Source organism: Ambystoma mexicanum, chromosome 2p (genome assembly GCF_040938575.1).
Source record: "Ambystoma mexicanum isolate Mex_15411 chromosome 2p, UKY_AmexF1_1, whole genome shotgun sequence".
NCBI classification, from domain to species: domain Eukaryota; kingdom Metazoa; phylum Chordata; class Amphibia; order Caudata; family Ambystomatidae; genus Ambystoma; species Ambystoma mexicanum.
This window is the reverse complement of record NC_090923.1, coordinates 1,394,819,237-1,394,842,898: the sequence shown is the minus strand read 5'-3', so window position 1 is coordinate 1,394,842,898 and position 23,662 is coordinate 1,394,819,237. Positions and strand designations below refer to the sequence as shown.

Sequence of the window (23,662 nt, the reverse complement as noted above, 5' to 3'; positions counted from 1 at the left end):
CCTTGCTCACTCAAGAGTGCAGGTGGACACATGACGCACCTATCTGGCAGCCATAGGGGCCTAAAGAAATTCAGAGGAAGAGGTCTACTCCTCTTCCAACCCGGTGGTCAAGCGACTTTTGGCGGGCCTCGCCAGGCTCTACCCACCCATCAAAAACCACACCCTGTGTGGGACCTCATTGTTGTTTTGGGCGTCTTGGCGCACAAGCCGTTCAAACCAGTGGCATCTGCGGACATCAGGCTGGTCACCATTAAGACCGCTCTGTTGGTGGGCCTCACCTCAGCTCGCAGGGTCAGCGAGATCCAGACTCTGGTCGCGTCAGAACCCTATACTACTTTTCACAAGGGTAAGGTGGTCCTGAGAGCACACCCCATGTTCCTACCCAAAGTAGCCACCTCTTTCCATATAAACGAGGAGATAGTCTTACCCAACTTTTTTCGCCGACCCGAAGGACGAGGTTCAGGGGGTTCTGCACTGTCTCGATGTCAGGTGCACTCTCAAATTCTTTCTGGACAGGATCATGGACTTCTGCAACTCGGATGCCCTGTTTGTCACCTTTGGGGGCCAAGGCCTGGTTATCAGGCTTCCAAGGCCTCTCTAGCAAGGTGGAGGGTCGCAGCCATCAAGGAGGCCTACAAAGGGCAGCACAAGCCACTTACAGCTAAATGCACACCCACGCTGTCAGAGCCAAGGCCACGGCCATTGCATTCCAACAGCATGTTCTGTGGCAAGTCATCAGCAGGTCAGCCACCTGGGCCACCCCTTCGGCTTTCTGCAAGCACTACTGTTTGGCCGCCGCCTCTAGGTCAGATGCGGCTTTCGGGCAAGCGGTTCTAAGGAATCTGTTTTCTTTAGGAGAGGCTCCTCTCTACCCTGGGGCTACATTCAGTTGTAATCGCCCATACAGTATGGAGGAAAGGGGACGGGACGTAAGAGTAATTAATAGTTACTCACCGTAGTGACTAATGTACTCTTAGTCCACAGTCCCCTTTCCTCCATACGTCCCACCATCCTCCCCCCTAATAATACTCGTGTCATTAGGCAATGTTAAATATTGTTGATGCGTCAATGGGGACTGAGGAGTGGCGCCAGTGGGTGGATTCAGGCGAGCGAATGCTCCCTGGGCTGCGCTTCTGCGCGCCTCTTAATTTAAAGCGGAAGATGTTTTTTTTCTGGTGAAAAAGGTTCTGTCTCCCGTCCTTAGCGAGGGACGCCCATACAATATGGAGGAAAGGGGACTATGGACTACGAGTATGTTAGTCACTACGGTGAGTAACTATTAATTTTCTAGGTAACATAGTCACAACATTGAACCCTTTAAGTTTGAAACCACTGCTCCGAGAAATGTCGGGTTGTAACATTCTATTCTGCTCAATGTGTACTAGTTGGCTTGAATATTGAGTTAATAAGCTCTTTACTTGATGTGTGACCTGATGGAGTCTGAGCCTATGGTGTTAATGTTCTCTTTCAGAACTGTGTGAAAAAGTCCTATTTTTACTGCCTTCTAAAGTACTGTACCACTTTTTTCCAGAAGATCTACAGATTCCTCCTAACAGGTCTTAAAATGTGTTCCTAGTGTCAAGGGATGACTCCCTCATTGCTCCTTTCTCTGTGCAATGCATATCATTACAAAGTTCATTGTTCCCATCCACCTGCATCCCTGCCACTTTATCTCCACTTCTGTTCCATGTTCTCTAAGTGGACCATCCAGTTTAACAACTCCAGAAATCTGAACTATTACCTGACGCACGCAAATGAACATATGTTTAGTGTATTTTGACATTGCCTTATTGTGGCAATTATTGTAACTTAACAGTGCCAATATAAAGGATTTTATTAAAGGAGATACTTTTATGAATACTAATGTCTGATCGATGACACACTGAGAGCGCATGCTTAGTTCGCTACAGTTCTGACCAGTTTTCTGATCTAGTGTTTTCTGTCTACAGGATTGTGGCCGCTCGGCTTAATGGCTCCTTGGACTTCTTCTCTCTAGAAACCCGCAAGTCATTAAATCATCTACAGTACAGAGGTGAGGATGTGTGTATGTTCGTGTGAAATGGGTGCACCCAGATGGCCAGTGGCTTTGTGTATGTGGTAGGACATTTTAAAATAAAAGTTTGAAAGCTTAAAAATTGGAAATCAAAAGAGATCAAATGTGAGAAAGATTTTGAAAAAGAGAAGAAACAATTACAAATCATTACGGAAGAAGAAAGGTCTTGTGGTTCCAGTGGAAATCCTAGAAATGTTTTGTAAAAAGGGCAGAAAGACTCAAACTTTTAAGGGAAGGTGGAGGTATGGTCAGTCTACATGAAGAACACGGCTAACAGGTAGTTGTCCTCATGTTATGATGTTCAAATAAAACACATGACTACTGGGTAGGGAACATGAATGTGATGGTAGAAGATAGGATAGTTGTGAGGGTGAAAGTCCTAGACAGTACCTCGTGCGAGAAGCTCTGTACCTTTTGCTTTTTTCTGACTGATGTACTCACCTTTTTTCCAAGTCCTAATTTGAGGCCTCAGGGTTGTGGCTATGTGATGTACACCAGAGAGAGCCTTGGACTCTGAGGGTTAGTGTTCTAAAGACACAATGTCCCACATTTGAATGAGACTTATTTTGCTTGGTGGCAGACGTTACTTTGTGCAGACTCTATTAGGTATTCCTGTGTTGGAAATCTAGAATGGGTTTCACAGCTAACCATTCTTCCCGTTGCATGGCCGTGAAAGGAAACTGGTGAATCCATACAAAGTCATGACTTATGTCTGCCTCAGAAGGGGCAAGGACTGGCGATGCCAAGATCACATCTGTTAGAATGCTTAAATACAGAGTGTTATTCCTTATTGGAATCCACATATTGAGTGTTTTCTTGGGAAGTAGGCCTAGATAGTTTGGCTGTGGTGACCACCAGTGATCCAATTTCCACCAAATATTTGAATAAATGTATGCTCCTGATTGGGAAGCGAGCTTGCACTTGACTCCCAATATTCCCTTTTCCCTGGTATATTGCTTTAATCCTGTGAATGGGCCTGTAACTTGAGAAGACAATACTGCACCAAAGAGGCCAGTGAAAAAGCCCTGCTTCTGCAACTAGCCAAGACCATCTTAACTGCAAAGATCTGCCAGTGTCCAAAGACTCCAGTCTTCTCGAAGATGAGAGAAAATTGATGGATCTGTGCTCCCTTCCTCTAACCATGTGGCAAAAGCTATTTTGAAAGTCTCAAAGGACCCCTGCTTCCTGAGGTGCCTTGCTCCACATCCTACCAAGGGTCAGTCCTAAAGAGAGGGGAGCACTGGAAAGCTCTGAGTGCCATAAACAAACAGTTCCCTAGGCCTATAGTTACAAAAACAAATAACTAATAAGAACACGTTTTGTTGGGACTCTGATAAACCCATTACTTACCTCAATCTGGGATTGCTGGAACACTGTGGCTACTGCAAGGTAACAGAATCTTATTGTCTGTGGACCAAACTCCTGCACTGTACACAAGGTTCAAGGGCTTGTCCTTCCTCCGGTTCAACACCTTCCCCAGTGGGCAAGTCATTGTTTTGCTTTCCTTAAGCACCCCACTGCTGCCAGTGGAATAGACTTGGACCACTGCTGTCACTTTTTGAAATTTTACTTCTGTCAGGAGCCTTCCCGTTTCCTATCTTGATTAAATTCCTAAATTGCAGGGAACAAGATATGGTGGTGAAAGTGGCCAGGGAGCTACAATGTTAAGCGGTAAGGTACTCCCTCTACCCAGATTTAAACCCTACAGTACTGAGAATGACTGGTATGTCCGAGTAGCTCAAACACTTTGGTTACAAATATGACGTAAGCCAGGTTTTCTGCAAGTTTAAGGGGAGGCATCTACAAACCTGTTAGGTCTCTAATTTGATTCACAGTTAAAAGATTAGAGATTCACCATTATAGAACACCACGTTTGTAAGTATACTCTAATTTGATAGGGGACATTATTTTGGGTGAAAACATGTTCACTGTTTTTGGAAGTGTGGGGCAGGAGGATTACATTTGTCTGGTGGGGTTGCCATTTATGGGTATTACTGGATGAACAGCATGAATCATCAAAATTGATAACCCTCCATATCAGCATTGTTGGAGGCCAGACTGGGAAAGAGGACCATAGTGTCTCATGTATATTCTGGAATTTAAATAGTTTGGGCCATAAACTTAAAAGGAAGTTGTGCCATAATTCCTCGGCAAACACAAGCCAGAAGTAGTCTTTCTCCAAGAGCCATACTTTTTGTGGCATGGATTCATTGCCTAGGTGCTCACTTTACAACCAAATAAATTGGGTAAGGTTTTATGACTGGTCATAGAGGGCGTATCGACTATGCCCAAGAAAACATTACCTCACTAAACTTTTAACGTATGCTTGGACAGTGGCTGGAGATACATAATGGGTGAGTGCAGGGCAGGACAGACCTCTGTGTTGAATTAGAGAAGGTCCCCGTATTCTTCTGTAAATGGGCAAGCCACTAGAGTCTGGGCTGGTCCAGCTGGTACCCGACTTGCCTCCCAGAGGGTGGAAGGAGTGGTCAGCAAGAGCTGTAGTATAACAATGTGGTTAAGCTTCCTTAGCGTGTGAAACGCCACAGACGCAAACATAGTCATTCCAAGATGGAGGCAAGGATGCAAGCCCCATTTGTAAGCACAAAGCCAACAGGTGAGATAAATCTCACAGTTAGGCACTGCAACAAGAATCCAGCCCCAAGATTCAATTATCTGTTAGAGGCAGTACAAGCAGGGTTCCTATCTGAAACACAATCACTAAATCAATACCAGCCTAGCCAATTCAAAGACGCAATACTGAGGACACTTATGAAAGAGGGTAGAGAGGTAGAGGAGTGAGGGAGGGAAGCTCTACTTAACAGCGATTGTCCCTGGATATACAGGGACACCGCTATCGTAGGAGGAGGTAGCCAATGCCATGGCCATCCTGCAGCAGCGAAGATTGGATATGAATTCCGATCACAGGAGTACCAACTGCTGGAACGGAGGTGGACCTAGCACTTTAAAAAAAATATATATTGTTGCATTTACAGTTTACAAAAAACCATACACAACAAAATACACATAGCAAAATATAAAAACAATTAATCAAATTTCATATTATAAAAAATCAGAAGGAAGGGGGAAAAAAAGCCAAATATGAATAAAGCAAGAAAAAACTTCAGTTTACAAAGAATAATTCCCTTCCAAAGAATTTTCTTATTCAACTCAAAAATAAGCAATATAAGAAAACGATTCAGAGATAAAACCAAGGAAATAGCAGAACCCCACATACAACACCAAAACAAATTTCTAGATACTTCTGAACAATCAGTTGTGTAGTCCTTGAAAAACCTAAGTCGTTCTGCACCAAAAAATATACACTCTACCAAGTGTTTCAGAGTCTCGCGGGTATTGCTTACCCTACAAAACCTACATACCTTGTCCATTACACTTGTGCCCTCAATCTTATTCATAGTTTTCCAGCTTTTAATTTTCTCAAAAACAAGTAGTTGGTTTAACCTGAAACGCATGTAATTCATGCGTATGATAGGACAAGGAAACATTTGAATATATAGCGGTAGACATTTCTTAGTATATATAAACCGTGAACACTCCACAAATACTGTACATGAATCAATGCAGTCAACCGTCTCAGCCCAATCAGACCTGAACAAGATCTTTTTGACATGCCCTGGTCTGAGGATCAAGTCCTCTTCAGATAAACAAATATGGACCAACACAGAGCACACCCGTTTGTTAAACTCTCTTAGAGATGGTACTCATCCTGCAAACATGGCAGCCTTAAGACTCTCATAGAGGGAGTTTTTGGGCGGAGCAATAATTCTTCTAAATGGAGACAACCGTCTCCACACATACCTAGCCTTTAAAGAAACAGACACAACTCGTGTCTAATAATGGCATTTGGAATGGCCATAGAAAGATCAAGTACGTTCTTCCATAAAACTCCCTGAATAGTATTCAGAAGGTCACCCATGTTCTGAGAGCAGAGTTCATGTCCGTAGCGGATAATAGCCTCAAATTGGTATCAGGTAATAAAATTGCGGCAAAAATGTTGCAGTAAAATAATATTGCAGCAAAAATGCTGTGGTTTGACCCAGTAAAAGTGTGCCCCATTATACCATTTAAATGGAGCGGGGGTTGCAGGGGTGTCCTCCGCTCCACTTAAATGGTATAATGTGTCCGGGGGTTGCGGGGATGTCCCCCGCATGTTTTATATGGATTGCGGCGCAAAAACGGCAGCATTTTTGCCGCGATATTTTGTTACCGCTGCAATTTTTGCCGCGATTTTATCACATGGAACCCTCAAATTTGGCCAAATAGTATCGTCTCCGCAGAATAAACGAGAATTTACATACTTTCTGCTTTATAAATTTAATATGGGCAGTAAGTTTCTTGGCTTTAACATATAAAATAGATTTCCAGTTTTCGATGCTGACCCTATTAGCCAAGTAATATCCCAAGTAAACTACGGCCTTGACCTGCTCCACAGTATCCATTCCCATAGTCCATGTATATTTGATATACTTTCTCCTTTGAGTTAGAACCAGGACTTTAGATTTGGAGGTATTAGGAAACAAATTGTTTGCCACTGCATATTCATAGAAAAGCTGCATCCTAGCCCTAAGTCCTCATGGAGTTTTATCGAACAGTATGAAATCATCCGCTTAGGCCATCCACTCCAGCCCTACACTCCCCAATTTCGCCAGTGCAACGGAGGGGCCCTGCCACCGTCCCTCAGCATTGCACGTATAGAGATTTAAGAGTGTAGGGGCCAGAGTACATCCCTGTTTAACCCCTGTAAAAGTGGGTATCTCAGAGGAGAGAACACCACCTTCAGATAGACGTACATAGATGGATGTATTAGAGTGCAACAAAGCAATCAACTGGACCATATTATGGGGAATGCTCAGAATAATCATTTTGCGCCAGATCCTAGATCTAATTACCCCATCGAAGGCACTAGATATGTCCAGTGATGCCAAATAAACGTCCCCAACATGCGAGTGGTGGACATAATGTCTAAGATGGGAAAGAATAGCCGCATTTAAAGAGGTACCAAGCTCAACACGAAACCCCACCTGGAACGTACTCAGAAGGTTATGTTCCCTGATAACAAGATTGAGGTCCCTTAATAACAGAATAGAAAAAACCTTACTTGTAGCGCCTGCTAGAGTTATGAGTCTGTAATTGGACAAATCCAATTTATCGCCCCTTTTAAAGATGGGAACAATAATGGACTTAGACCAGGAAACAGGCACTGTGTGAGTCAGAAAGATGTGGTCGACCATAGGTTTTAACAGTTCGACCCAAATCCCAGGTTCCTCTTTAAGAACAAAGGGATGAATCCCATCAGGGCAGGGGCCCAAGATGGCTTCAATTGGGCAATCGCCCATGAGATAGCCTCCTTATTCCAATTGCAGATACCCTTTTCACATTAACCCAAATCAAAATCCTTTGTTACTCCAAAGGCATCAGGCAAGGCATATTTCTTAGTATAAAAAGATACCCAAGAAGCAGAATCTAGGGGGCAATTGGTACTCCCTTTAACATTCCCCAAAAGCCTCTTAACCGTTGACCAGAAGTGGCCATCTTTTCCCTTACACAAAAATTCCAACATATTTTGATGGCAGAGAGAATAGGCGTCCATCTTAAGGGATTTGGCATAATTCTTATGCCTCAAAATAATAGAACGTTTGAGTTTCCCATAGTCAGTGGGTTTAAGACCACCATTCCTCAAAGCAGCAAGCTCTTTTCTTTTACGGGCCTTAGAAGATAGAATTCTGTCATCTTTTATGACACATTTCTTATGGGGATTCACAGAGCCGATAGAGTCCCTAATTTTACGAATACAGGCCAAGATGATATTATAAGAGGAGATACCATCACCGACCTCAGTATCATGGCCATAGAGAACACCACCAGACCTTTTGGAGCAAAACAGAAAGAAATGGACTGAATTTAAATACAATTTTCTTGTTCCACTTAACTCTCGTGCCCCTGTTATTACACTTGTTAGGCAGAATCCTGTGCAGTGCCCTTAGGGACCACTAAACACAATTAAGACTACAAGTGGTAATACAAGTTCACCTTTGGTACAAGCCTGTACTACTTTGTTAGAGTGGTAGCAGTAGCGGAGCAGCCAGGCTTATCTCAAGAGAATATGAGCAGTAGCAGAGATTACACAAAGGACCACAATTACTGTGACTCAAGCAAACACTGACTCAAGGTTTTCAGGTAAAAAATATAAGTACATTTATTTTTAAACCATCAGTAAAACACAGCACTTCTAGGAATTCTAAATCACACGTAAAATACACTACAACCAACTTCTTCTCTTGACATAAAATAGGTCAAGGTAAGTACCCTGTGCTTAGGCAGACCGGTGTTGTAAAACAAAAGTGTTACCGTGAATACATTTGCGATCAATTTTTGACAGTTCGGTCGTGTTAAAGAAACGCGTAACCGCAGCGAGAAATGTTACCGGGGCAAAAGCACACTTAGCACCTGAACTAACCAGAGAGAGTTGGGGGCAAAAATCACATACAATACTTAGGTCAAGGCAGACAGAATCTGAGAACACTCGCTGACAGAAATACAAAAAGTCAATAGGCCGGAGCCAGAGTCAATTGGAACCGGGTCCCTGTTGCCGAAGATCACAGAGTCAGACAGTTCAAGATTCACGCAGCCAGGATTACTTAGATATTGTTCGAAAGTGGAGGCAAAAGTTATAAGAAGGAGGGAAGACCAGGGCAAGCCTTGGAGGTGAAGAAAAGGGATTCACCCTACTTCCTCAAGCAGAACACAGTACCTTATTCAAGGGAAGAGCTGGTGGCACGGCAGTTGTTCCTGGTAGTTTCCTGCAGACCTACGGTTCCTGGAGCTTCGACATGAAGGAGGGCGTCTGAAGGGGTCTGCACCACACAGGGATGAAGCCGGCAGCAGCAGTGATGAATGAAAGGTGTGCTCCTTAAAAACAGGAGAGGCTCTTCATTTGGCTATCCGGACCACTACAGCAGTGTGCAGCAATTTCGACCACGAAGAGGATCCTCTGGCTGTGGAAGATGAGCTGGTTATCCCCACCAGGCTCAAGGGAAGAAGACTCCGGACTGGCTCTTCTTAGTCGTTGAAGGGTAGATAGCTCAGGACTGCAGCAGGGCTTCACCGGGACGGGGTAGTTGCAGCAGTCGTCGTTCTCTCTGCTTCTCTTCGGTTCCTTGTAGTTCCAGTGGCGACTCTGACTTCTAGCCCAAGAGACCTGCCTTTTATGCGCAAAACCCCCATTCACACAGCCTGGCTGTCAATCACGCAGCAGGGGGGGTTGTCCAGCCTGGAAAACCACCTCAGCCAATCATGGAAAAGTGTGACTTGGGTTTCCTAGGATACCCTGTGCAGGGGGTGACTACACCCCTCCCTCACATTCAGTCTACCTAGACACCCAGGCGCCAAGAGGAGGGCTTCTGTGCAGGAGCCTGCCAAAAGACGGTGAACAAAGAAGGCAAACCTGGATTGCTGCGCAAAGTAAAACACAAGAAGGGCTTTAACAAAAAAATGGCGAATAAACCCGACCAGAGCCAAAAGAAAGACAATTTGGTCAAGCGGATTTATTGTTGAGGCGGCTGAAGTAGCCAAAAGCAATACAACGTTTATATAATATAATCGCGGTAGAAAAGTTAGGGTAGATACCACTGCCACCAGCCAAGTCTAAATGTTAAAAGAGCGAAACAATGCTCTAGGAGCTACAGATAACAAGGGCTAAGGAATAACCCTTTCCAGTACTCCATGTAAGATGGTGTGTACTGGATCTGTGGTTCAAGTGACTATGTAAAGTTAATGGTAACTTTTACTTTCCTCTGGGGGACAGTAGTCCGCCCCAGAGGAATGGAGTCAGGGGGAAGTCTTAAAGACAACCCTGTGTTACTGCACTGAATGTGCTGTGTAACACACACAGAAAAGAAGGGGCTCCTGGAGTGGTGTGCTCCAGAGCCCAAGATCACACAAATAGTAGAAACACACATGGCAAAACACATTTAAGAGTGGACAAAAGGTGTACACTCTTACCAGGTGAAAATAATAAACTCCAGAAATCCAGCAAAGCTGCTGGGGGACTCACTAGGTGAGGGAAATTAGCCCTAAAAGGAGAATTCTCCCTAACAACACTCCAAGCCTGCCAATTCCGTCCTGATACAAGGGACAATCATGGGAATACTCAGGGTAAAAGATATTGCAACATGGTCACCCAAAGAAAGGTCAAGATGACTAAGATAACCACACTGTTTCCTAATGCCATCTGAGACATAGAAGTAATCAATACGAGAGGTTGAGACTCCTCTATGCCAAGTATGTTTGAGGGCAGTAGAAGAGGACAAGTGAGCCATTAAAGAAAATTCCCAATCTTTAAGGAAAAGATCCCACCCAATGTCCGCCCAGCAGTAAGGAGCAGGAGCTCCCACTGAGACTGTCGGAGCAGCTCACATCCCAAGGAGAAGAAGCCGGAGCTTCCCTCTTCAACAGGAAGGTCTGGACCTGGCCAGCTTCCTCGCCCGCCGCTGCCGAATCCCGACAGCAAATGCAGCAGAAGTGCGCACTAACGCGACTCGCCTGCACGCCGCCGCATCCGATGTACTTGTAAGCAGTAAATCTGCTTATTAGTAGCATTATTTAGTGTGCCACGCACGGGTAAGTCCATTCCAAGATGGACGCCTTGTAGCTCCAGGCTACAACCCTTGTCCTCTCCTCCACCTAGCCCGCAGCTGCAACAGTATTGGCTGCCTGATACATTGAATTTGCCAACCAGAAGGCGCGAGCCGGCCATTCGTTGCCAAGGCCATTACTGCTAAGGCCTGGTCCCGTCCAAGCCTGTCCCAGCCGAATCCCTGCCGCCGGCCAGAAATGCTGTATCTTCTAACAGAGGACCCCATCTATTGGATACAACAAGTTCAAAGGTACTGCCCCGAAAACGCCGCCTTCACATTATATGCAACCGCTATTGTGTTCATAGTTGCTATCGGCCTCAGCCCGGAGCCCGGTACCCGTTTTTATCTGCTTACCAATACAAGCTCTTTCTCTGCCTATCACCTCTAACCGTGCTAGACTTGCAACATGCTACATTACCTTATTGCCCTCATCTAGTCTGTCGCTGCTGGCATCATACTAGCCTACCCAGCATGCCTATGATTTACTGCCACCTGCCTGAGCCTGCGCTGACACTGCCCAGCCTCTACCCGTTCTATCTACAAGTACTATTTATACCTAACGGACAGTGTTATTAGGTTCCTTAGCAAAAAACCATCCCGCCTTTGCGACCTGCCTAAGTTTTTGGGATGCACCGGCATATTGTGTCATAGGACCACTTAACCTAACCTAAACCCTCGCCTATTGTGATGTACTGAGAATATTCTGCACATTTGCGTAGAATCCCGTTTTCTCTGACGGTCTTTGCCTGTGATCCACCCGCAATGTTACACGTCCTCATGCCTCATATGGTGCCTATTGTGTTAACTGTAGGATCTCTCACTGCCACCATCTATTGTTGATTTTTATTAGCATTGCCTATTGAGCCTGTCTCACACTGCCCTAGCTAAAATCGAACTTGCCTATTGTTGATTTCTACTAGCATTGCCTACTGAGCCTGTTTCACACTGCCCTAGCTAAAAGTGAACTTGCCTATTGTTGATTTCTACTAGCATTGCCTACTGAGCCTGTTTCACACTGCCCTAGCTAAAATCGAACTTGCCTATTGTTGATCTCTACTAGCATTGCCTACTGAGCCTGTTTCACACTGCCCTAGCTAAAATCGAACTTGCCTATTGTTGATTTCTACTAGCATTGCCTATTGAGCCTGTTTCACACTACCCTAGCTAAAATCGAACTTGCCTATTGTTGATTTCTACTAGCATTACATACTGAGCCTGTTTCACACTGCCCTAGCTAAAATCGAACTGGCCCTAGTCGTCTCCACACCACTCTTAGCTTGTGTGCTTGGTCGTACCTACTGTGATTAAGCATCAGTGTACCCCCACCACCTCCTCCTCCTCATCCCGGCGTGACGCATCTTTCTCCAAGGCGTCGTGCACCTCCACCATGCTCCTTAGGGCGCTCATTATACTGTACCACGTTCTGCCCTTTCAGGCAGCAATTACCACTCAGTTACGCACACGTCCCCCACGGCCGACTATCAATCAGCCTCCGGACACCCTGATTCACCTAAGCCCCATCCACCTGACTTTGCACAGTGTGACCCCTACAATGGGCCCCACGACGACCATGATAGGCCTACACCACATCAACACCGACACCAACCCATACCTCAACGACCCAGCCCTCTGGCTGGAACACTTCACTAGGAAACCCACCCGAATCAACCGTGCTCTTCATCTCTCAGAAACAAGAGACTAGGCACCAGATTCTGCATGCGACCTACCCGCAGTAACACCTCCAAGCGAACATTGCATACACCACCGTGCTCACCTGCTTCAACCACTAACAGCAAATCCTCCTCTACAGAGCCGAAATTGCCACTCATTAAGGGCGCTCTTATCAACGCCAGATCCCTCCCAGCGCACGCAGTAGACATAGCAGACCTCATAACATCTTCAGATCTTGACTTCATTGCCATATCTGAAACCTGGGTACATGCCGCGTCTGGCCCCTCCCTGACCCTCGCCCCACCACCCGGCTACGGTATCATGAGATGTGACCGCACCTCTGCTGCCCACACCAGAGGTGGTGGCGTGGCCATCATCCACAAAATTGGCGACCAACACCAAACTTGAGTCAGCTGAATTACTATCAGTCAAACTCTCACTAACGTCCAATCAAACAGCCACCCTCCACCTCATCTAAAGGCCCCCAGGCCCTGCACCATCCATTTAATCTGGGACTTGGCGACCCCAAAGATCCCATTGCACTAGACTTGGAAAATGCCCTAACTAACTCTGGCTTCACCCTGCACATTCAAGAGCCCACTCACTCCAAAGGCAGAACCCTTGACTGGCTAGCCGGCTCTAATTGCAATATTAATATCCTTGCCAATACCCCGTGCTTATGGTCCGACCACCATATCATCACCTTTAATATTGAAGCCACTCCCTGTGTCCCGACTCTGATTGCCCCAGCCCTCCTTACTAGAAATAAAAAGGACATAACCATGGAGAAACTTCTCCCTCTGCTACTCCCATCTCTTAAAGCTGCCACTGACGCCTGTAATGACCCCACCACCCTAGCCGACATCTACAACCGTAGTATGCTCACGGCTATAGACTCTATTGCCCCCATCAAACTTAGGAAGGCTAAACAACGGGCACACTTTAACTCGTGGTTCACACCACAGTTAAGATCGCTCCGCAAATCCAAACGCTGTGCCGAAAATCGTTGGCAAAGTCACCCTTCTGATGCACACAAAGACGGCTTCTTCCTGGCATCGCTCATTTAGAAAGCAGCCATTATCGAGGCCAAAAAAGACTCGCTTAATAACCGTATCCTGCAAGCTGACTCCAACTCCAAGGAACTCTTTAAGATCCTAAAAGAGCTTGAAACTCCAGCCGCCCCCCAAGAGCCCCCCCCACCCCACCCCACTCCCCCGCCGACACCTGTATTAAAGATAGTAAATGGTGTGCTAACGTTCAGGCAGCCTTACTGAATAAAATCTCCATGCCACAACCTAAAATCAAAACCAAACAAGACAGCCTGAAACTGGACAATCGCCCTCCCACCCCTGCTGGGGCCCTCTCTCCTGACCTGCCCAATCTTAAACGATTTGCCTTCTCACCGCTCACTATTGCTGAGGTGGAAAACATCATCCTGAGAATCTGAACAAACTACTACAAACCCACTGGGTGGGGCTTTACTTAAGACTTGTCTAACATCCTTCTAAGGGAGTGTATATCTTTTAGTGACCGTGTTTTTGAATTGCTTACTATTAGTGCCTGTGTGTTTTTCTAGATGTGGTTTTAAATAAATAATGATATCTCTTTTACACCAAGCCCTGGTCAGTGTCTATTGTGTTCTTTTGACCTATTGTGAATGCTCTGTATACTGCCTAACTCTTCTTGAGGGAAGTCTGACTGCTCAGCCACAGCTACCAAGTGAATCCGTGTGGTACAGACTGCTACCAAGTGGGTTTACTGCCAAACACCTGTAGTCCTAAATCTTTTGCAGTGGTCCCAGAGGGAACTGCACAGGTTTCTGCCTAACGGGGTGTTCCAAGGATGGTCAAAAACGTATAAAGAATAGTCAAAAAACGTATTTTGTCCTCGTATGTTAATGCCAGAGAAAGATCAATTTTGTGTTGTCCCATCACTGACCCTGTTTTGCCTTTGACCCTTTATCATTTCAAAGCTAAGCCTCATATCTTCTAGGCAGGATGCGAAATTTCAAGTTGAATGAAATCTGTGTGATGTTGGAAATGCTCTCCTCGTCCTTGTCTCCCTACTCCCCTAGTCTGTTTTTTCTCCACAGGAGTCCAGTTTGGACCATTGGCAGTGCAGATCTTCATTTACTATTGTTGGTGAACAATAACCGTATAGCACCCTTGGTATATCCCTACCCATGGGTGCCATAGGGGTTGGTGCTATTCTCTCTCCCCCTCTTTCAGTGTCCTTTTCAGATTGGCGATATTCTTCCACCCTCCTGCCAGGGGGTCGTTTCTGGAAAGGAAGTGTCTTCTTTTAACCTTACTTCTGTCTGGCCCGACTCAAGTGCAAGGTCCACCTCCCTTCCAGCAGTCTCCGTACTCCTGCGATCAGAATTCTTATTCAGTCTTCTTCTGAGTAGCTGCTGCAGGCTTGGTAGTGTGTGTTTTTGGGCACCTGTATGTTGCCCCACAGAGAAGGTTATGGGCTGGTGGCAACTACATGCTTATTTCGCAGGAGCTCTCAGCCTCCTCTATTTTGGGACACCCAGGCCCTGCCATAGGAATCAATGTATTCCTAAACAAAGGTAAGAGGGCTACTGCTGCTGCCTTCTCTTCCTGTTTCTCAAAGGCCTGAGAAGCCCTGGCTCGGTCTCCCTTTCCCTGATTGGATATTGGGTGGAAGTACCATATATGGCTTTGGGTCCTGTGGGGTCCTGTGCTGTGCTTGGCCACGCCCCCAGCATTTAAATACTGATGGAGACACCCTCGCCGGCGAAGCCCTCGGCCGGACAAGTGCTCGGCTGTTCATAGCTGTGACTGTTAATAGTCTTGGCGTGTCAAACAGCTGAAAGGGCTGCCCTCCCTAGCCACTGCTGTCTTTTGTGCTCTGTCCCTGCTGCATCTACCCGGCATGAGGAACTGCTAGTGCCGAAGCTGGAGTCCAATAGAAATAGAGTAGGATTGTTACCTGCTTTACATGCCAATTCGTAGATTCTCTGAACAAGTGATTGGATACAATTGGAGACGTGTGCTGTGTTCGCTTGCACCTTACCAGGCAGCATTGGGCACTGGGCAGTCAGCAGCCCGATCCAAAACAGTTCACACTGAGATTACTCCCTGGCTCTCTCGGGGAGGACTCAAGGACAGGACGTTTCTATAGACTTGACAGCGCCCCACAGTTGTTAACAGCTCTTTACAGTCCTGCGTATTCGCGTTGAGGGAGCTTCAAGGGAGTGAAATTTGAACTGCAGCCGAAGTAGTGTGTTTTTCTTATACCTGTTAACTGACTCTGAGTAGTGCCAGGGGAGTGTACATTGCTTAAAATATCTCCACTTGGACTTGACTCTTTTAACCACACTGGGGCGAGGACGGGCTGTGGGGCAGACTATGGCTGTCCCTCAAGCAGCCAAGCGTGCATCGCCCATTGGTTCTGGCTTGGTACTATCTGGTTACATCCTAGGATTAGTACCAGGCAACAAGGGCTAGTGTGATTTTTATTGACTTTTCTGACTTAGACTCCTCCAAAATAGTTATCAAAATTGACTATCACTGATACCAAATCTATCTGGACTTTTGATGGCTTGAGATATTTTTTGTTACTTTATTATTTGGTGAACTACAAGCTCCTAAGTGGACATACTGAAGCAGCACATCTTAGCTTTGTGTCATGTAATTGTCTGCATCGTTCCCTTTGAGTGGTTTAAGAAACATGTAGTTTTAGTCATTTTTGGTCTGAGCAGCTAGTATTAGAGTATTTAGGCTTACACTTCCTTTTGCCACCATATTTAAATGCAAAATGACTAAACCTCTCCCCAACAAGGTAAAAGGGTGGCTGTATTAATTGATCCTATTGACCAAGCAAATGACATGATTAATGATATCACATCTTTGCTCCGTGATCTTGATGCCTTGCCTCAGCTGAAAAACCCAGTTCTAATCAAAAATTGTAAATTGAAAGGCATTGGTCGCTCTGCAACTAATTGCGTGGCAGTGCCAAGTATAGATTTGGAATAAATTAGCACCTCACCCTTTAAGATTAAGGTTAACGTCCCGGCTCGCCCTAAGCAGTTAGTCACACAGGAAGACATGTGCATGAAAGCAAAACTAGCTCTTGGTGCCGACAAAGTATCTTTACCCAACTTGGCAGAATTAGGTTCTATTCTCCCAGGCTACGAGATCTCCAAACCCCTGCCCAAAGTGAAGGCAAACCATACTTTTATCACTGTTGAATGCACTATTGGGCCAATACCGGGAGAATCTAAGGCAAAAGAAGGAAAAGCAGATGCCCAGACCAGAAGGGGGGTAGAGGTTATAATGGTGCCCACCCACAATAGGTTTGCCCCACTGGACGTAATGGAGAAGGGAAAGGCAGTCTTTGATCAAGTACCTGGAGAGAGATGACAGATTACTGTTCCTCCAGGCCAACAGCCTGCCTAACCAGTGTGGGAGTTGCACGTGTATTTTAGCAGAATTCCAGATGGTAAAATGGACAATAGACTACTAATTGAGGAAATTGCTGCTCTCAAGACCGCATTAAAGGAATTGGGGGCAGGCAATTGCCCCAAAAGCGCATGCCTCCCGAACTAAAATTGTTGTTCGTAAAAATGGTACAGTAAGAGGGGTCAACTTCCCAGAGTATGTCCACTCTCATAAACCTGGTCAACAATGTCATTAATGCTTTTGAGCGCAAAAAGCGTATAGCCCAGGTTACTAGGCCTTCTAATTGTGTGAATGGGTCATTAATTGAGGCTCAGCCCCAGCTGCACCCCAGAATTGTACCTCCCATTTTTATTAAGTAAACGTCCTAAGAACATTATCACTTCCAGTAATCTGGCGAGAGTTTGACAAATAAGGTGTGTCATTGGCTGAGAGCTAAGAGGAGGCGTTTGTCAATAATCGGGAGTAATAATATTAGGTGTTCACACCTCTCTTCTACTATGTTCAGGGACATTCTTAAAGTTGAATTAAAATCTCCACTGTTAATAGAGGGACTATTGTTCATGGAGTCGAGAACTCTGTCGAGCCACCTGGAAATATTGATTAACTTGAGCATACTGACTCCATTAGTGATAGCCCAGTTAAAATTGCTGGGGCCAGCTGACCGTACTGGGGGTAGGTTGGGGGCAAGTTCAACACTAAATCCCAATGAGGGTGTTATAGAACATACTGGATTGAGCCCCGGGATTGATCCCACCCCATCGCTAGTCCCCCATACTAGAAAGTTACTTGGTCCCAAACCAATCCTGGTGGTGGAAGGAGCGGTAGTGGGTGGGCCGTGTGAGCTGAGACATCAAACGCAGGCAGAGGGAGATAAGCAAGTGGGAGTGATTAATAATTCAGTGTTGGGAGATGTGTATTTAACACGAGGTGCTAGCACCCACATCTGGGAAGGATTGGATTACCAGTTTGGGTATCCCTTTGACCACTGGTACGCAAGTAGAAGAGAGTAGGGCCACTTTGCGGATTGATATGATATATGTCATTTATAATACGCCTGTACTCAAGTGTTTCTAGGCGCAACAAGACAAGGGAGGGAAGACGGAGGGAGGACAAGACAAATGATCTTACTAGGCATTTGTCATTCAGATTGTATAAGTGCGACAACGGAAAGGAAAGAGGGAGAGGAAAAAGGGATGTGCACTGAGGGCAACAATGCTCTGAGTAAGTGCAGCCAGGGCAGTGCAGCTCTGGGTAAGTGCAAGTAGGTGCAGGGCACTGTGGAGGTTAGTTACAGCCCCTAAGGGCACGGAGGGGCCAGAGGCAGTGCATGGGAGACTGATCACGGAGGAGCCTGGTACCCAGTGAGACTCTGAGAGTAGCTAGGGACCAGTCGGCGCCACAGACAGTTGGTCAGCAGGGGAGGGAGAGAGAGAAAGCAGAGGAGAAACCGATTGTTATCGTGGAATATAGCTGGCGTCCAGAAGTATATGGGTGATGTGGGATGGACCCAATTCATGCGGAACCACACTATTATCAGTTTACAGGAGACATGGGCTTTGTCGGCCCCCAATTTAACGGGCTACGCTACTTTCTAAACAGCAGCTGTATGAGGGGGTAGGGAGAGGGGCGACCAAGTGGTGGTTTGCTTATTTGGGTCAGCACTGATGTTTTTTCATCAGTCTATGTGCCAAAAGCTGACTCTCTAAAGATTTTTTAGAACTGCACCTAAGCTATCCGGACAGTTCTAAATTGTTGTTAATTAAAATGTATAATCACCAGGAGTGCACGTTTGGCTCACCTTGTTTTTTCTCCTGGAAGAAAGAATTAGGGTCTGTAGGGAGGAACAACTAGGGATGGCAAAAATAGTAATTATGGGTGCCTTTAACCTCCAATTTGAACCCCAAGAGATTGATAGGGCTAGCTGAGGATGTAGATCAGCTCTGGGGCATTGAGGACTTAGTTGCTGAGCACCCAAAACGGAAATATAAAAATTGTGAAATAGCTGCATGCTTGATTAGGTCCATGGGCATGTAATGATAGGCTTAAAAGTGATAACCCGTGAAGGAAAACCTTCATAGTCAATGAAATATCCAGCTTGATTGACTGTCTTAGTGAATGTAGAAGTTTGGAAGTGGGTCTGTGACTTCACGGTAATGGAGCGACTGGAAAGCGACCAACATCCAATTGCTCTCTCTCTGTAATGGGAATCTTGCTGGGATTGACCCCTCAGCCTAATGTTAGTGATTTGGTTCCAATTGTTAACACGGGTGAAGCGAGACGCACAATAAAGTGGAAGGCCCTTGACCTGGGGACGAGATTACCTGAAATGTATGTCAATATTTGAACAAAGTTGGAATCTTTTTTTTTTGGCTAACCAAGAACATGGTACTGGGATAGTGTCCCTTCATGAGGAGCTCACTACGGCGCTGGGAGTTCTTTTCAGTAAACCGTGTTCCTCTGTCAAAATGCAGGTGACTCGCAAAACTGCATGGTACAATGGGGATTGCCGTCAGGCGAAAACTGCCTTTAATTAAACAAGCAAAGGCAATGCAGGTAGAGGGGTCTTTTGCTCTACTAGATGCTAGAAAATACTACCAAGCTTTAATTATGCTCAAGAAATCTGAACACTCAGCAAGTCTCTGGGAGGCGTTGCTCATAGCATCTAAATTGCACGACTCAAGCACTTCTGGGAAACCCCGGGAGCAGGAAACGATCAAGAGAAAAATCATATCCAGGAAAGATATGGATAGCCCATTTTGAGACTCTGTATCGCGAAACAAGGCCACCCTTCCTAAGGGAGTGGAATATACAGTCGAATGCCCTCCCCCTCCCCTGGTAGGGAAGATGATCATTTGGCCCTTACTTTGGAAGAGGTTAAGGGAGCCCTTCTGTCTCAAAAACCTGGTGGAGGTATGTGCGCCATATTTCTTCAAGCTATTTAATGCAGTACTAGAAGAAAACAAGGTACCATCCTCTTGGGCCCTAGCTGTCCTTTTACTGATATTCAAGAAGGGGGATAGTGTGTCACCTTCCAACTATAGACCCATCTCTCTTATGCGGGGGGCAAAATGTTTGCAAGGTTGGTTTTGGTTCATCTAGAGGTTTGGTTGTTGGAGTTGGAGCCAATTAACCATATGCAGGCTAGGTTCCAGCAAAATATATGTACCATGGACCAGTTCCTGAAAGACTATACCTGATAACTGAGAGGTTATGTCACCCTAAGGAGCATGAATGTGTTTGTAACCTTCGTTGACCTAGGGACAGCATTTGATAGCGTCCCAAGAACACAATTGTGGAGGGAATTAAGTGATCTGGGACAACCACAATTCTGAAAGCTATCCAAATTGTCTAACTGGGGAATGGCGCTGTGATTAGGCACTCCCTGGATGGCCGTACAACCCAGAGAGTGAATATTGAAATCGGTATCAGACAGGGATGTGTTCTAGCCCATAGCTTGTTTTGTCTTTTTTTTTTAATGGTGTCATTTGTAAACTGCTCTGTAGGCCAACTGATCCACCCATTCTAGCATCTGAGAAAGTCCTAATTTTTTTATTTGCTAACAACGCCATATTGCGCTCTCCTACACCTGAGGGGTTACACACACAGATTAATATTTTTTATTATTTCTGGGTCCAAAATGGCTTAGCTATCAATGCCCAAAAGACTAAAGCATTCGTATTTAGGAGGCCCAATTCAAAGAAAACCTTTAGGCTTGACTTGAAGTTGAGAAATGGTCCTATAGAACACTTTTGGTGCTATGATTACCTAGGCGTCACAGTTAAAAATTATTGCTCCTGGGGCTGGGGTTTTGGGGGAGAGGGGTCAAGTAGAGCGCGCCACACTAACATCTGCAAAGCCGGTCAATTTTTTGGCGCGGGTGTGGGTTAACCCCAACCTGGGTAAATATAGGGTTGCAATAAAGGACTTATTGACCCAAGAGTGGGGGCATAGCTTATCTTGGTTTGCAGCCATCAAACCCAAACTAGTACTAATTGGGTTGACTGGCTATTGGCTGATTGTGAATCCAGAAACAATTCCAGCAAACTATTAAAATAAAATTCGCTTTTGCAGCAAAATGGGAAAGAGAAACCATAGCCAAAATGGATAATTCTAGCAGCCTTACCAGCTATTGGCTCATAAAGGAAACACATGGGTTTGAATTATACCTGGACATTGTGCATCCCAAGCAAATGAGGGCGCTGTATACAAAATTGTGAATGGTGATTCTCCCTCTTGCGAGCAAGTAGAAAGAGAGCGATTCACCAGATTGCCCGCATTGTCCAAATACAATAGAAAGTGTGGCCCTTTAATTATAGTGTGTCCAAAGTATGCTGACATAAGAAAAAAGTATCTTGAGACCGCTGTTCAAGCAACGTAGCGTTGTGAGTGCTATAGATGCGTTCTTTTTGTGTCTGGCAGCTAAGGACTTGCTGGCAATCCATTGCCTTCGACATTTTGTTGTACAAGCTTAGAGGAGAATGATGAAGGTTCTCACCTGCTAGACTGATATGTCTTAATCTGTTTTACCCCATACTGTGTGCATTTATTTGCACATTGGATAATTTGTCCTAATGCATTACTGTGAATGTTATATTGTGCCACTGTCCCTGTATTGATTATTTTACCTCAATCTGCTGGATTTAATGTATATTTGATCCTGTTGATGACACATTTTTATTGTATGTATTTATTTGCTGTATGCACTTTTATGGCCCTTCTGGGCCAAAATAAAGTAATAGTGAATTAATATGGCTCTTGGTCTGTTAGGCTGGTCGGACCCTTCCCAGGGACTGCTTGTTCTGGGTACATCCTAGGGGTGGGACCTGAATGAATGGGAAGAGGAGTCTATTCACATTCTGTGTTGTGGGTGTCTGATTTTGTGTGTGTGTAACAATGCCTGTGGTCTGCCTGAGCCAGCCCCGTCTGAAACTGGAGGGAATAGAGTGTGTGCTCTGAAGGGCTGGGAGTTGCCCCCAATACACATCTACTCTTTTAGCTATGACGGGACCTCATGCAACTGCGGTTCTACACCCAAAGTGTTCTGGAAGCCAGTCCTCCGTGCCTGCTATACAGAGGTATCCTCATGGGTCCAGAAGAAGTGACCGGACATCTTGAGCCCAAGCAGTCCACCAGTGTTGTCCTGTGTCCGGAGGCTGTCCGTAACCAGAAGAAAGCCAGACTGCTGTGTATCGCCCATAAGAGGGGCTACCCTGGCATAGGCTGCTCGACGCCGGGATCTTGCCAAGTTCTAACCAAAGAAATCTTCAAGTGACATTGCAGACACGACATCTGTCCACTTTTCCACTGCTGAGGAAGTTGTGTCGCTGCCAGCAGAGAAGTGCATGCTAGAGGGTTTTCTGCAATTCCGAACCGAAAAATGACTTGAAGATCCAAACTTGGTGGTGGCCACAGAGAAGTCCAGTGCATGAGTCCAAGTCGCCAGAATACTTCCGATCGTCTGTGTTGCGACTGAAGCACTGAAGAACCGAACAGCGGCCAACCGCGACATACCAAAATCTGACACCATACTTCTGCCACCATACTTCTGTCACTGCACCCGTCGCCACCGAAGGTTATCAAAAAAAACAAAGAACTCAACCTCACCTCCAAAGCCTTTTTGAGGTCCACAGTTTCAGCTTTGTGGGACATCCACAGCCAGTGTAGTAACCCGACCAAGGTGGCCACCACGACAGACCTTCAATGCTGCATTTCCGACACTGCTTTGTTTCCTTCTCCTGCTCAACAGCAACGACACAGTAACTCGGGACGCCCTCACTTCTCTCCAGGGGGGAGCCCGAGTCTGTAAAGCAAAGGTGGTGCAGCAGCTAACCAATAGTCCCTCTAGCGGTGATAACATATGGTGTGACCTCCAAGGGGAGGCCTACCCTTTTGGGGATAGGAACATTCATTCCATGATTGCACTTTATGACCCCCTTTTTCCTGAGACTCCAAGTCCTCCACAACAACCCCTTAAAACCCTTCACATCATCGAGGTTTTATATTGTGACTGAACTTCTCCCCCACTACTAGGGGCAAGGACTACCATTCCAGGTTTTTGTTCCCCAACCCTAGTGCCCTTGAAATATTGAAACCTTCAACATCTGTTGAAATTCAGACCGACAAAACCACTGTATGTTACCGTAGTACTCCTTCCCTTCTGCCTATCAGAAATTATATGATCAGTATGACTATTCAAGCTACTCCTGACATATTCTGTGTAATTACTGAGAAGAAGCTTCAAGGAGTTATGCAGGAGTCCACCTTAATAAATATAGCAAGTACTGGGAAGAGGTGGCCCTGCAGAGGCGGGAAGATAGTCAAAAGACTCTTGTAAAACACAGGGGAGGAACTGGATACAAAGTATAAAGAGCAACACATGTCAATCGGATGTGGCAAGCCTGTCCATGAAGTCAAGTGCAGCCGAGAGAGGACACATGTGCAGGCAATCTCCAGCACAGGAGCATCTAATCCTGCTGGCGGACCATCAGAAAAAGAACGCCAGGGAGCAGCTGTGGGAATTCTCTGTTGGGTTTGTCGGTGCAGACCCAAGCTCACGTCTGAGAGAAGGAAGTGAGCTGAGCTGTGCAGGGAGACGCCACGCTGCAGATCCTGACATGGAGAGAAGTCCAAAGAGCCGACAAAGCCGATCCCGGTCTCAGGAACCCACAGTGATGTATCTAGATCCCCAAGGAAGTAAGGGGGGGGGGCACGGTAGACCCAGAGGGGATTCCGGAGCGGGCGGGAGAGACGCTAAAACAGCTTTCCCTCTGCCCATTGAGAATGAAGCAGTTCTTAGGCATTGCCAGTGCCAGTCGTCCCTCCAGCACCATCTCCCTCGTGTCAGTGGCAGA

The 23,662-nt window shown here is 45.9% G+C and overlaps 1 protein-coding gene across 2 annotated transcripts in view; it reads left to right on the top strand.

Annotated features, from left to right (window-relative positions):
* Window positions 1-23,662, top strand: part of SCAP (SREBF chaperone) — a 1,420,607-nt gene that overhangs the window by 1,207,256 nt on the left and 189,689 nt on the right. For both annotated transcript variants that reach the window (XM_069645830.1, XM_069645831.1), the window contains exon 19: window positions 1,950-2,032. In XM_069645830.1, the coding sequence (XP_069501931.1) occupies window positions 1,950-2,032 (83 nt within the window). The remainder of the gene's footprint in view (window positions 1-1,949; window positions 2,033-23,662) is intronic.